The sequence below is a fragment of the Leopardus geoffroyi genome, chromosome D3 (genome assembly GCF_018350155.1).
Source record: "Leopardus geoffroyi isolate Oge1 chromosome D3, O.geoffroyi_Oge1_pat1.0, whole genome shotgun sequence".
NCBI lineage: Eukaryota > Metazoa > Chordata > Mammalia > Carnivora > Felidae > Leopardus > Leopardus geoffroyi.
The window spans coordinates 45,467,238-45,480,857 of record NC_059339.1 but is presented as its reverse complement, the minus strand read 5'-3'; the positions used below and the strand labels follow the sequence as shown (position 1 = coordinate 45,480,857).

At 38.8% G+C, this 13,620-nt stretch overlaps 1 protein-coding gene across 4 annotated transcripts in view; it reads right to left on the bottom strand.

Moving 5' to 3' along the window:
- Positions 1 to 7,070: 7,070 nt before the first annotated feature.
- The window catches only part of RBBP8 (RB binding protein 8, endonuclease), a 110,122-nt gene continuing 103,572 nt past the window's right edge, over positions 7,071 to 13,620 (bottom strand). For all 4 annotated transcript variants that reach the window (XM_045456909.1, XM_045456910.1, XM_045456908.1 and 1 more), the window contains 3 exons: positions 13,347 to 13,443; positions 9,769 to 9,910; positions 7,071 to 8,178 (listed from right to left, as the gene is read on the bottom strand). In XM_045456909.1, coding sequence (XP_045312865.1) covers positions 8,081 to 8,178; positions 9,769 to 9,910; positions 13,347 to 13,443 — 337 coding nt within the window. In that variant the 3' untranslated portion in view covers positions 7,071 to 8,080. The remainder of the gene's footprint in view (positions 8,179 to 9,768; positions 9,911 to 13,346; positions 13,444 to 13,620) is intronic.

The following is a 13,620-nucleotide window of genomic DNA, read 5'->3' as shown; positions in this document are numbered from 1 at the left end:
GCCCATTCTGACATCACAGCCCTCCTGGTCTTTCAACGAAGAGTCTGGGGCATTAACTGGGCATCTTCTCATGGCAGGTCTTGAACTTTATTGTTGGTTTCCTTAGCACAGTGAATCTGTTGAAAACCGTCTTTTAAATTTTTTCACTGTGGTAAAATATAAATAAAATATACCATTTTAACCATTTTCCCCGGAAGAGGTTTTACTTCAACATCTGACAAACATCTTAAGGGCAAAGTTGTAACGAGGCCCAAGTTTCCGGTGTTGTCACTGCAGCCTTGTGAGACGACCAGCAGTTCAGCTGGGTTCTCGGATTCCCAGTAGCAACACTGGTAGGTGAAGCCTTGACCGCTCAGCCTCCCGCCCCATGAAAACACTGTCAGCAGAATTCAGCTTGCCTCATCAAGGCTTCTCCCCTCCCTCTAGCCTTAGAATCTATATTTGGGGGCACCTGGGTGGCTCAGTTGGTTAAGCACCTGACTCTTGATTTTGGCCCAGGTCGTGTTCTCATGGTTGTGAGGTTGAGCCCTGAGTTGGGCTCCATGTTTGGCATGGAGTCTGCTTAACATTCTCTCTCTCTCTCTCTCTCTCTCTCTCTCTCTCTCCCCCTCTCTCTCTCTCTCTCTCTCTCTAAGTCTCTCCCTCTGCCCCTCTTCCCAGCTTGTGCTCTCTCTTAAAAAAAAAAAGAAGGGGCACCTGGGTGGCGCAGTCGGTTAAGCGTCCGACTTCAGCCAGGTCACGATCTCGCGGTCCGTGAGTTCGAGCCCCGCGTCGGGCTCTGGGCTGATGGCTCAGAGCCTGGAGCCTGTTTCCGATTCTGTGTCTCCCTCTCTCTCTGCCCCTCCCCTGTTCTTGCTCTGTCTCTCTCTGTCCCAAAAATAAATAAACGTTGAAAAAAAAAAAATAAATAAATAAATAAAAAAAAGAAGAGAAAAAGAATCCCTGTCTGGTGTTGCTCCAACAGATCTCTACTGCATTTAAAGAATGATTTTTATTGCATGGATCCTACCTGGAAACCTGAATAATGTTAATTTTAGGAGCTTTTTCTAGCTTGCCTCTATCTGTATTTTCCCAAGAACTATTGACTTAAGTTGGTAGGCCATTGCCTGGATCACTGGAAATCCATATTATCCTTCATATTTTGAGTGTGCTTTTTCTCCTAAATATCTTATCAAAATAAACTGATGGTCTATGGTTGGTCTGAATTTCATCTTTTATTTGTTCTGCCAGTCTTTGGTGGAAATCTTAATGGACACTGAAAGGGCCCAGAGTCAGTAAGCACAAATGAATGATTATCTGAGCGACTAAGTGAATAAAGGATAAAAGAAAACAAAAGGCAGATCTCTTAGACGAATCTCCAACTGGATGATAATGTGGGCTCCTGAGCTTCAGTGGACAGTAACACATAGTAGGGAAATGCATTAGAAAGGACATTCCAAGCCAACTGTTGCAGCCCTATAAAATACTCCTGTCTATGATTTAATAAATTACTTTTGGGTAAATATCTACTATGCCATTATGGCCAACATTAGACTGGAATATCATGGATATGGAGGCTGATGTCCCCTGTCATCCATAATTCATTTCACAATTTTGTATTTATCTAATCTTGCTGATTGAATTTATAAGTAAAGGTTTATTAAATTTGAATGCTTGAAATAAACTTATGCCTTTAAAATATTGCTTATCGGGGATCTGTGTAAGATTTAGTTCAAAAGAAATTTTTTTTAATTTGAGGGTTGGGGAGGGACAGTGGGAGAGAGAATCTTAAGCAGGGTCCACACTCAGCGTTGGAGTGCAATATGGGGCTTGATCCTACGACCCTGGACTCATGACCTGAGCAGAAATCAAGAGTCAGACAGTCATCCAACTGAGCCACCCAGGTGCCCCACATATAAGATTTAATAAAGGGATGTTACTAATGGTTTGAAAACCATAGGACTGCAGACTCAAGTCTAAACTCTTTAGTCTTGCCTTTAAGACATAGTGTACTGCCAGGGTGGCTGACTGGCTCAGTTGGTAGAGTGTGCAACTCTTGATCTTGGGTTGTGGGTTCGAGCCCAGACGTTGGGTGTGGAGATTGCATAAGGATAAAATCTTAAAAAAAAAAAAAAAAAAAAAAGTGTACTGCCTCTTTTAGTAACACTGCATAGCTCTACACCCTAGCTGTAACACTTATCTAGAGAGTATGCCTCTAGCACTTAGGAAGGGGAAAGCACCATAATGAAGTCCCAAACTACATTCTACTTCAAGCCCACTGAGATCTTGGCAAGTCACTAATTCTCTTTGGGCTTCTATTTCCCCATTATAAAGGGAGGGGATACAATCCAATTCTCTCCAAGGCCCCTTTTGACTCAGTATATTAGTATTTACACATTCAGGTGAATTTCCCAACTTATATTGCATTATCTTTTCCTTGCTGCTTCTCTAGGTTAATTTATCCTTAGGCAGTCTGAGTTCTAATGATCCTTTTTTCTTTTTTGGCACTCAGTCTAAGGTTCTTCAATCTCTCAGGCATCTTTCCACATTTATGTCTGGTGTCCTACTGGGTAATAACAAGATCTCACATATTTCCTCATATCCCCAAATGCCTAGCATATGGCAAATACATATTCGTAATGTTTTTAAGACCATGATATACTGCCTCTGCTAATTGGTTTTATGCCAACAATAGCTATGTTGAAAGTTCATTTTTGCCCAATGAGCCTTCATTTATGTACTAAAGTTTCCCAATTCATATCCTATTCATCCTAGAAATTTTCTTTTATCATAGTCCTTCCTGTTCATCCCCTACTTTCCAGTGATTATTCTCCAAAAACAGCTCTCTTCTGGCCTCTGCTGGTGTGATAAACAATTGTTTCATTAATTCTTCGTGCTCAAGAACTCAAGTGTAAGGACACTGGAGTTTCCTAAGGAACATTTCTAACAACATCAACTCAGCAGAGAAAGATTTTGAAATGTCTCTTAAACTGCTAGGTTTGCTGAGAACAGACAGCTGGTAAAATTTGAGATGCATTTCAATTTTTTTAAATGTTTATTTTTGAGAGAGAGAGAGCGGGAGCATGGGAGGGGCAGAGAGAGAGAGGGAGGCAGAATCTGAAGCAGGCTCCAGGCTCTGAGCTGTCAGCACAGAGCCCAATGTGGGGCTCGAACCCACAGACCACGAACGAGATCATTACCAGAGCTGAAGTTGGACATTTAACCGACTGAGCCACCCAGGTGCTCCTGAGATGTATTTCAAATGCTTATTTCTGAAGTAATATTTTTCAAAAAAATCCCATGCAGTTATGTTAATATGTCAGGATTAACAGAGTAAGTTTCTTTGGTGTTTCTTTAAAAGTTGGCTCCTTTGGAGGAAATTTGTAAAATTTTGCCAGATTCTGATACTGTACTTAGTATTGTGCATGGTAAAGATAAATATTTGTTAAGTAAATGTATTAGTGTTATTTGGCTTAGGTAAGACTATTCCCTTTTTGTAACTAATTAAGAATTGAAGACAATCTGAGGAGGAATCTTCACAGTTTCTCAGTTATTCCTTTTAGAGGGCCCAAGAGTGTGCTCTATGCATTTTTATTTAAAAACAATTAAAAAAATTTTTTTTTAAACATTTATTCATTTTTGAGACAGAGACAGAGCATGAATGGGAGAAGGTCAGAGAGAAAGGGAGACACAGAATCTGAAACAGGCTCCAGGCTCTGCGCTGTCAGCACAGAGCCCGACGTGGGACTCGAACTCACAGACCACGAGATCATGACCGGAGCCGAAGTCGGACGCCCAACCGACTGAGCCACCCAGGTGCCCCTAAAAACAATTTTTTTATAAGAAGTAAACTCTACCCCCAATGTAGGGCTTGAACCCCAAATCAAGAATTGCCTGCTCTATTGACTCAGTCAGCGAGGTACCCCCTTTATGCATTTTTTTTTTTTTTTTTTTTGGATAGAGACAGCAAGTACAGGAGGGGCTGAGGGAGAGGGAGAGAGAGAATCTTAAGCAGGCTCCACACCCAGCGTAGAGCCCGATGTAGGGCTCGATCTCACCAACAGTGAGATCATAACCTGAGCCAAAATCAAGTCAGACGCTTAACCAACTGGGCCACCCAAGCACCCCACCAGGCATTTTTAAACACAGATGCTAGACACAGTTTGTCTTGAGTTTCTAATACACTCTGAGCCTACCAATAGCAGCCTTTCTTGTTGGACTTTGGGAAAAATTTTCACGATAATGAAAGGCATTAGAAAATGTTTTTCATTTTGTGCTCCTCCAAGACAATAGGCCTTCTATGTATGTTTGAGTACCCATGATTAACTCATTCAAACTACTGCCTTTGACAGTCTTCGGTTTCACATGGTTTCATCAGGATACCCGCTTATCAAAGGCAGGAAAGGTGTTACTCCTACATTAAGTGCTGACGCACAGGTTTTGCATGTTTTCAAAGTTTAAAATCAGAGGTATTTGGGGTGCTTGGCTGGCTCAGTTGGTGGAACATCTGACTTTTGATGTCAGGGTCATGAGCTTGAGCCCCATGTTGAGTGTGAAGATTACTTAAAAAAATCTTTTATTTAAAAAAATGTTTATTTATTTTGAGAGAGAATGAACACGAGCATGGGAGGGGCAGAGAGAGAGGGAGAGAGAATCCCAAGCAGGCTCTGCACTGTCAGCATGGAGCCCGACACAGGGCTCAATTTCACTAACTGTGAGATCATGACCTGAGCTGAAATCAAGAGTCAGACACTTAACCAACTAAGCCACCCAGGTGCCCCCAAAATAAAATCTTTTAAAAAAGCTTACAGCCAACCTGAAACTATATATAGTGATTGACGCAGATTTGTTATTAAAATATTACCTAACATGTATACTGCTTTACAAATGAATAATGCCCTCTTAAATACATAGCACCTTTTTAAAGGTTTTTTAAAAATTATTTTTAAGTATTTTTAAGGCTCAAACTCACAACTCCGATATCATGAGTCTCATGCTCCACTGACAGAGCCAGCCAGGCACCCCTATGTTATCTTTTTAAGTCTGAGAATGTACTATGTGTCATGAAATAGTTTTGCATTTAAATACATCCTTCTAACTCAAGTGTTATTTATTTTTTAATTTTTAAAATTTTTATTTTTAAACTATAACTTATTGTCAAGTTAGCTCACATACAGTGTACACAGTGCTCTTGGTTTCAGGGGTAGATTCCCGTGATTCATCCCTTACATACAACACCCAGTGCTCAACCCAAGAAATGCCCTCCTCAATGCCCATCACCCATTTTCCCCTCCCCCGCCCCTTAACCCTCAGTTTGTTCTCTGTATTTAAGAGTCTCTTGTAGGTTTGCCTCCCTGTTTGAAACCATTTTTTCCCCTTCCCTTGCCTCATGGTCTTCTGTGAAGTTTCTCAAGTTCCACATATGCTAACTCAAGTGTTTTTAAAAAGTGTCTGTTTTATCACTTCATTTATAGGTAGAGCTGGTCAATAACAGATAAAATGGGATAGGGAACTCAGTTTACTCAACCTCACAGGTTGACTGAAATGAAATATGCTGGTTATACATGGTTGGATTACTGTAAACTATCAGGTAGACAATCTCTTGCTTCCTGTCTCTGCTTAAACTGCCTTTTAAAAAGGAAAATCCAGGGGTCCTAAATGGCTCAGTCGGTCGAGCATCTGACTTTAGATTTCGGCTCAGGTCATGATCTCATGATCCATGGGATTGAGCCCAGCGTTGGGTTCTGTGCTGGCAGTGTGGAGCCTACTTGGGATTCTCTCTCCCTCACTCTCTCTGCCCCTCCCCCCTTCGCTCTTCCTCTCTCTCAAAATAAAAATAAATATTTAAACAATAAATAAAAAGGAAAATCCACTGGAGGTATAGAGCTCTAACTGCACATCCTACGGTACCCTGTTCAAATCCAGGTGTCTCAGACTCCTGGCCTTTAGAAGCACTATACTATAGTGGATACAAACTCTGATTCTGGAATTAGGCAATCTTGGGCTTTAATTTCATTTCTTAGTTATTGGAGGTAACCAAGTGACAATTCTGGCCATTGAGAAATAGGGAAAGTAACTGGGTAGGGACTTCTGGAAACCCTTTTAAATTTGTTTGTTTGTTTGTTTCTTTCTTTGTCTATTTAATGATCTCTACACTCACAACCTCGAGATCAAGAGTTGCATGCTCTTATTTTTCTTTAAGTTTATTTATTTTGAGAGACAGGGAGAAAGAGAGAATCCCAGGCAGGCTCTGCACTGTCAGTGCTGAGCCTGATGTGGGGCTCGAACTCACAAACCATGAGATCACAACCCGAGCTGAAACCAAGAGTTGGGCACTCAACTGACTGAGCCATTCAGGTGTCCCCTTTTATTTTCAAGTTTATTTATTTAAGTGGAAAACGTTTTAAAGAGGGACAAAAAACAAATGACATATGCTTTCTTTTCCCTTCCTTCTGTCTAGAACATGGACGTGATGCTAGAGGTGGCATAACTATTTTATAGTGACAAGGATGAAGGTCACATACAAAGTATGAAAGCCACAAGAATCCAGATCCGTGAGGGCATCATGGGGCTGCATTACCAGCCTTGGACTGCTGACCTCCAGACTTTTTAATGCGAGAAAAATAAAACCAGTCACTTGTTGTTTAATTTGTTTTTTGGGTCCATTTTTTTGCAGCTTAACGTTAAGCTGACACATAAATTCACAAGATTATTTGAGGATTAAAAGAGAAAAATCTATGTGAAGAGTATAACACAGCTTCTGGCATATAGCAAGTTACCAATGAATGGTTGCTATTATTTTGGAGAGATTGGTTCACTGCCAGCAGAGAACAAAAATCAAACATAGGATAAACCATTTGGGAAGGGAAGACAAGTGCTGAATAGAAGCTAGGACAGGGTTGTAAAAAAATTCACATCACATTCAGAGCCAAACCATGCACATAAGGGGTCTGACGTATAGTAGGTACTCAGTATATGTGATTTCTTTGGTGATCCTCTCTCTGAGAACACAAATTGATGTCACTTGTTCACATGAGAACCTTGACACATGAAGAAGATGAGATTAAGCAGAGATTTTTAGGAACTCTGAGTTTTATCTACACAGTTAGATTTTATTGAGGCATTCCATTCAGTGTCTCATGTACTCCTGCTTGAGCAATACTGTCAAGATATGGATTAGAGAGACACTCAAAAAAGACACTGATAAAATGCCACCAGTAACAGTGGATGACACAGATGTGGTCTGTCATTCTGATGACTCAGAAACTAGGTCCTAGAGGAACAGAAATTTGCTGAATCAAGAGATCTGTTTTATTGCCAAATTGGAAGTTAATAATATTAGTCAACCCAGAGAAAAAAATACAACTGAACTAGAACACATGCGCAGAGAACTTGACACATTCAGCTTGAAAACTTTAGAAAAGTATGATGAAGAGACTGTGAAGACCTGGAATAGGATGATCAGATCAGAGGACTGTGTTAATTTATAATATATGAAAAAGGAAAAAAGGTTGATACTTGTGGTTGAGTCTCTAAAAGAATTCACTATGGAGTAGGAGCTCATTTTTAAGTCAAAAAAAGAAAGAAGCTGGAAATTTAAAAGGACTACTAAAATTTAGCCTTTTTTTTTTTTTTTTTAAAGACTTAAATGTCAGATACTGGAATGACCTACAGAGGAGCAACTGATGAAGGGAAGGAAAATTTGTAATGATTAGCACAAAGCCACTGTTGAATGTAAGTATCAAGGGAAGGTTGAGTGAAAAGACCTAAAAGGCAACAAATCAGAGACTACAACTATCATATTTTCAAAACTGTAATTAGGTATTACCAAATAAAGTAAATAACTCTTAAGTTAGAGTGCAAAATGAAAACACCTTATTGTTTTAAAGATGCAAAAGCAAGAAAATATAACATAAGCGTATCCACATTTTAAATAGTTGTTTGTGTGGTGGGTAAATGCCATTTAAAAACACTTTCAATAGAAAAACGATTTATAAGTCAGTTTACAGAAGATCAAAAAAAAAATCAATGTTTAATCCCAACTTTAACTATAAATAACTAAAAAGAAACATTGTCCTCCATCCTGTTTTTGCTTCAACATCTATGTCTTCTGCTCCTTGCCTTTTGGAGAAAACATTGCATTGTAAGGCTGCCGTCTTTTGGGACGAGGACAAGGATCAAGATCTTCCTTAATGTAACCTTAAAAACAAACGACAAATTTAGAAGACTGTATTTGCACCATGCTTCTCTTTCAGCATGTACTCACTAAAACTGTCTTATTTAATGCCTTCTAAGTTTACATGAGCCTGTGATTATTAGCTGTGTGATGTTAATGCATGATTTCACTACTCAGCATCAGTCTCCTCATTGATACTAACAATAACCACAAACATTTATCAAACGTATTATATACATTACCTCAGCTAATGCTCACATCCCTTTGAAGTAGCTTCCACTATACCTACTTCACAGATGAGGTAATGGAGACCCAAGGAAGTTAAAGAACTTGCTCAAGTTCACAAGGCTATGACGGGGAAGAGCTGGGACCTTGCCCAAGATTGGTCTAACCCCCAGAACCAGAGTTCTTAAGTACTTTCCTAGTCTGCCTTCTACAGGTTGCAAATGGGAACAAATAGCTAAACAAGAACAGTCTGCTATTATGATAATTCCAGGTGCTTATCAAAAAGACTTTCTGCAGCAGCTACTTCTTTAGATGATGTGCCTGTGCCCCAGTACTCTTGAACTACCTAATTCTCCTAGTGTCTTGAGTCATGCGGTATGCGCTCTGCCCCTTAGGCCATGGTAGGCACACAATAACAGGCTCTATCCAGATTGTTTAATTCTATGTGAAGACCAGGCAGTGGCATCCGTCAAAAGGAACTTAATTTGGCTTGTTAATGGGGAAAGTGAAAATATGGTAATAGCTACAGGAGACTTGGCATCTTATGGAAAAACTATCTTACCACTAAATATCTGGGGCTTCAAAGCTGTATACATTCTCAAATCATATTAAATGTAAATGCTACACTTGAAGGAATTAGTTCCAACAGCTTCCTAACAAAGGTCCTTTTCACTCAGATGTGGTTTATAAAGACCCAGCATTCTGGATAAGTGAGGTTTTAAAATCTAAAATTCAGACTAGTCACTTTAAAAAGATTCTCTTTTCTTATAGATAATTTTTAAAAATAACTTCGGACAATTCAAGTTGCCTGATTTAAAAAAAATTTTTTTTTAATGTTTATTCAGTTTTGAGAGACAGAGCACGAGTAGGGGAAGGATAGAGAGAGGGAGACACAGAATCTGAAGCAGGCTCCAGGCTCCAAGCTATCAGCACAGAGCCCAACACGGGGCTTGAACTCACGGAGCGCGATATTGTGACCTGAGCTAAAGTCGGACGCTTAACCGACTGAGCCACCCAGGCGCCTCAAGATTCTCTTTTTAACGATACCTTGCTGGCAACTTTTATAATGTTATTATTTTATTAAAAGTCATTTTGATGATAGGATAAAAGAGAAATTTACTTTCTGAAATTTGAATGATAAACCAGGATAAAGAATATACAACTATATCAAAGTGATTATACACAATCTCTGATTCCAGTGGCATTACTCAGAGTTAAAGTTAAGTTAAAGTTAAGCCTTTTATCTTAGGAATTTGTTTTTATGTTACAGAACTAGCCCCTGAGCAGAAGGTAAAGAAAACCATGGGAAAAAAGTCTAATGTTTAGACTTGGGTATATACACTATTTCAAAAAAACTAATTCCAAAATATTATAACCTGTATTCTCACCTCTTTCCATACACGTCTGAGTGGAAGGAAAACCAACTTCCCAGAAATTCTCTGGTGTGTTGGGTGGAATGTAGCGGAATCGGTGTCTTGAGCAGGAAGCCAGCTTCTTTTCTCTTTCTTCTGCTGGAATATCTGCATAATACTGATAATAAAAACTGGTAAGTTTTTCACTTAGAAATAATACATGGACTATTATGCTTATTGATTATAAACTAGAAGCTAAGAAAGCTGTCAAAGTATTCAGCATGCTAGGGAACAACACTCACTGAAGACAGTATTAGTAATTAATACTAATAGCACTAATGCTGGTCTGTGAAATGTTCGCTCCACAAATGAGAAAAGGAGCTTGGAGCTTGTATCACAATGTGAACCAATATGATGCTTTTTTCATCAATAAAGTCTTATAATACAAAACCAAAAACAAAACCCGCCAGCTTAACTTTACAGTGTGCTTCGTGGCGTAGCCGATCTATATGGTGCAACGTCAACTTTGTTAGGCCAGCAACAAAACTGCATTTTGGCACTTTTCTCAGTTGTTATTCAGATATAACATGTATGTTTTGAAGTAATTTTCTTATTTAGGTTTTTACAAATACAAGTTTAGCTTTGAATGTTGCAGTCTTCAGGACTTCCCCGCTTAAACTATATTTTTCAATTAGGATCAAAGACATAATTATTTCTTGCAACTGCAACCCAAACAACTTGAACTTCATGAAAACAAGGTTAAAACTTGTATGTAAAAAATGTACAGGTCTTTCAAAAATAAAGCAGTAGTGTAAAGTGTAATAGAACACATGACAGGATCACACAATCCAGCCAATCCCACTTTATACTTGAGAAACTGAAAACCAAATTGGTAATTCTGCTGGTGATATCATCTGTTGAAAGTGGCAGACTCAGGACTAGAACTTAAGACTGAAGTAAAGATTGTAAATACATTTTTCTTTTACACAAATTAAAGGCTTCTGAGTACTTCTGAAACAATTATTTTGGGGACTATCTTTTTCATCTTTCTCCCTGACAAGCCTTTGTTACCTGAGCTTGGACACTGGGGTGGGATGACCTTAGAGAATCACGGTTATCAATCAATTTACAGAAACACTGCCACCAAATTACAAACATACACAAAAGCACCAGTAGGCTGGTATAGCTATAACACAGCAAGCAACTGGGAGGGTGGTGACCAAAATCAGAGAGGAAGTGGGGTGCCAGAGTTTGCTGTCCTTGGTAAGAATGCTGGATCCTATCTAGTTCTTTGTGAGGTGGGAAGACATTTAAGCATTTCAGGTAGAGAAATGACAAGATTTAATTTTTATTCTAAAAAGATCACTAGGGAAAAAAGAAAAGACCATTCAATGTTGTGTTAAAAGTACACTGGGAAGACAGAAATTAAGGAGATGCCTGTCCTATCCAAGCCACCCTGTGCTGATGCTCTCAGGCCCAGCCCTGTCCTGCCCCGACACCCCACATTCCTGATTCTCTCTCCCCTCTGGCACACAGGCCAGGAAATGAAGCACCTAGTGCTGACATAAAAAAGACCTTTAATCCCAGGCAATTTCCCCACTGGGGGCAATAAAATCATTAACATCTCAAAAATGCCTTGCTTTAAAAGAAAGAAACATTGTGAAGAGACAAGAATAAAAAAGAAAAATGGGGACAGAAGTACATGGGAATTCTCTGTACTTTCTGCTCAAGTTTGCTGTGAATCTAACACTGCTTTCTAAAAACTGTTGACTAGTTAAAACGAAACAACACAAGGAAAAAGCACTTAGAAGTTATTTCAATAGTCCAGGCGAGATGAAATGGTGCCTTGATCCACGGGGTTAGCGGTGGTGACAGTAAGTGGGTGGAAATGGAATACACTTTGAAGGTAGAATTGATAGGATTTGCTGATAGATCTGTTACTGAGAAATGCAAGAAAAGAACAGAGGGTAACTATAAGAGCTTTGGTTTAAGCAGCTAGAAGAATGGACATACAAGAGACTCAAGTGAGGTTTGGGAATCAGAGGTGGAAACTGTTTGCTTTCAGCAGGCTGAAACTTGACATGATTGTAATACCTCCACATGTATATTACATATTCCACAGGTGGAAGAGACACTGGGACACATTTAGGAACCGTATGCATATAGATAGTATTTAAATACACAGGACTGGTAATTTGACTCCTGGTCACGAGAGAGTAACAGGGAACAGACTTATCTCCTATCTTAAACAAGAAAAAAATTGGAATTAAATGTATGAGACAATAGTTTTTAGAGACTGAATAACAGCACAAGCAATGATTCCTGAAAGAAGGAAAGCAAATTAAGTGTTTCTAACACAAGAGCTTTTTTTCTAACTGGTAGTGTAAGAGTCATGGTTATGACTAAAAATTGGGGATTTGCATAGTACAGACCATGTTCTTTAGTTAAGAAATCATGATATGTTCAGTTTGTGTTATGAAAACCCATGATATAGATTTTGCTTGCATTGCCAAACTGCCTTCCAAAATAGCGATCTCAATTTACACTCCCACTGGTAGTTAGAGCCTATTTCTCACCAAATGCTTACCTGCACTACAAGCTATCCATATATAACTTTAATCTGCTTGGTTATCAAATTTTCTAGCCCACAGCTGTTAAAAAGAAAATTTAAAGGGGGAACTAAATCGCTAGAGGCAGGCATCTAATACCTAACAGACAGCAAGGGAAGAAATTAAAGAAGCATGTTTCAAGAAAACACAGAACCTGCCTGAGAGATACCTGGTGACAGGAGGATTAGTACCACCTACTTAAATAGTCCAAGACAGACAATGTATAAGAGGAAAACATACTTGTGCTATAAGGATGAAATAGAGCCTGTTCATCACAATTTGTTTAAGAAGGAATATCTGGGGAAAAAGTTAAGAGCTTATGGCCATACCACTTATTGAGAAATAAACATGAATATATCTCATTTCCTGAGAGTGCTGGGGTAAGTAATAAACGTTAAAGTTTCCTGCTAAAATACCAAGGGGCGCCTGAGTGGCTCAGTCAGTTGGGCGTCTGAGTTTGGCTCAGGTCATGATCTCACGGTTTGTGAGTTTGAATCCTGCGTCGGGATCTGTGCTGACAGCTGGAGCCTGCTTCGGATTCTGTGTCTCCCTCTCTCTCTCTGCCCCTCCCCCACTAGTGCTCTGTTTCTCAAATATAAATAAATGTAAAAAAAATTTTTTTAAATAAAATATCAGAAATATCCCCAAATAGTTTATATGTAAGAGCCTTTGCTGTAACATAACACCAGGCGAAAAAATTAAAACAAATACAGATAAACACAGGAAAGAAAAATGGCACAAATGTCTTAAGCTGGTAAAAAGAACTAGGGCTTAGGCTCCAGATTCACTTGATGAAAATTTTAGAGAAGTTGAGGGCTTTCATTTTCATCTATTTATATCTTTCAGGTCACAACGAGTATGCTCTTTAATTATTTATCCTGCTATTCCTGGCTCAAACTAGGTTTCTAGATTTTTATCTATGATTTTTAAATCATGCATTTATAATCTTAAAGCCATAGTAAAGAAAAAAAAAACCCTCCAGACAGTCTTTACATTAGTACTTACAATTTCGCATTCCTTACATGTGTGTCCAAGCAATTTTCTTCTCTCTTCTTTTTTCCGAACTACCTCAATATGAGGAAAATTTTGTAAGCTAGTCTCTCTGGGAGAAAAATGAATTAAATTTAAAAATTAATCCATTTGTTACTACAAAGATCTTTGGTTTAGATTTTTAATTAACAAAGGTGAAGGCCCAGAGGAGAAATAATCCCAAAACATTCACTCATATTATTTGAAATGTTTATTGAGTATGTTAGAAAATGATTTTTTCATGCATTCT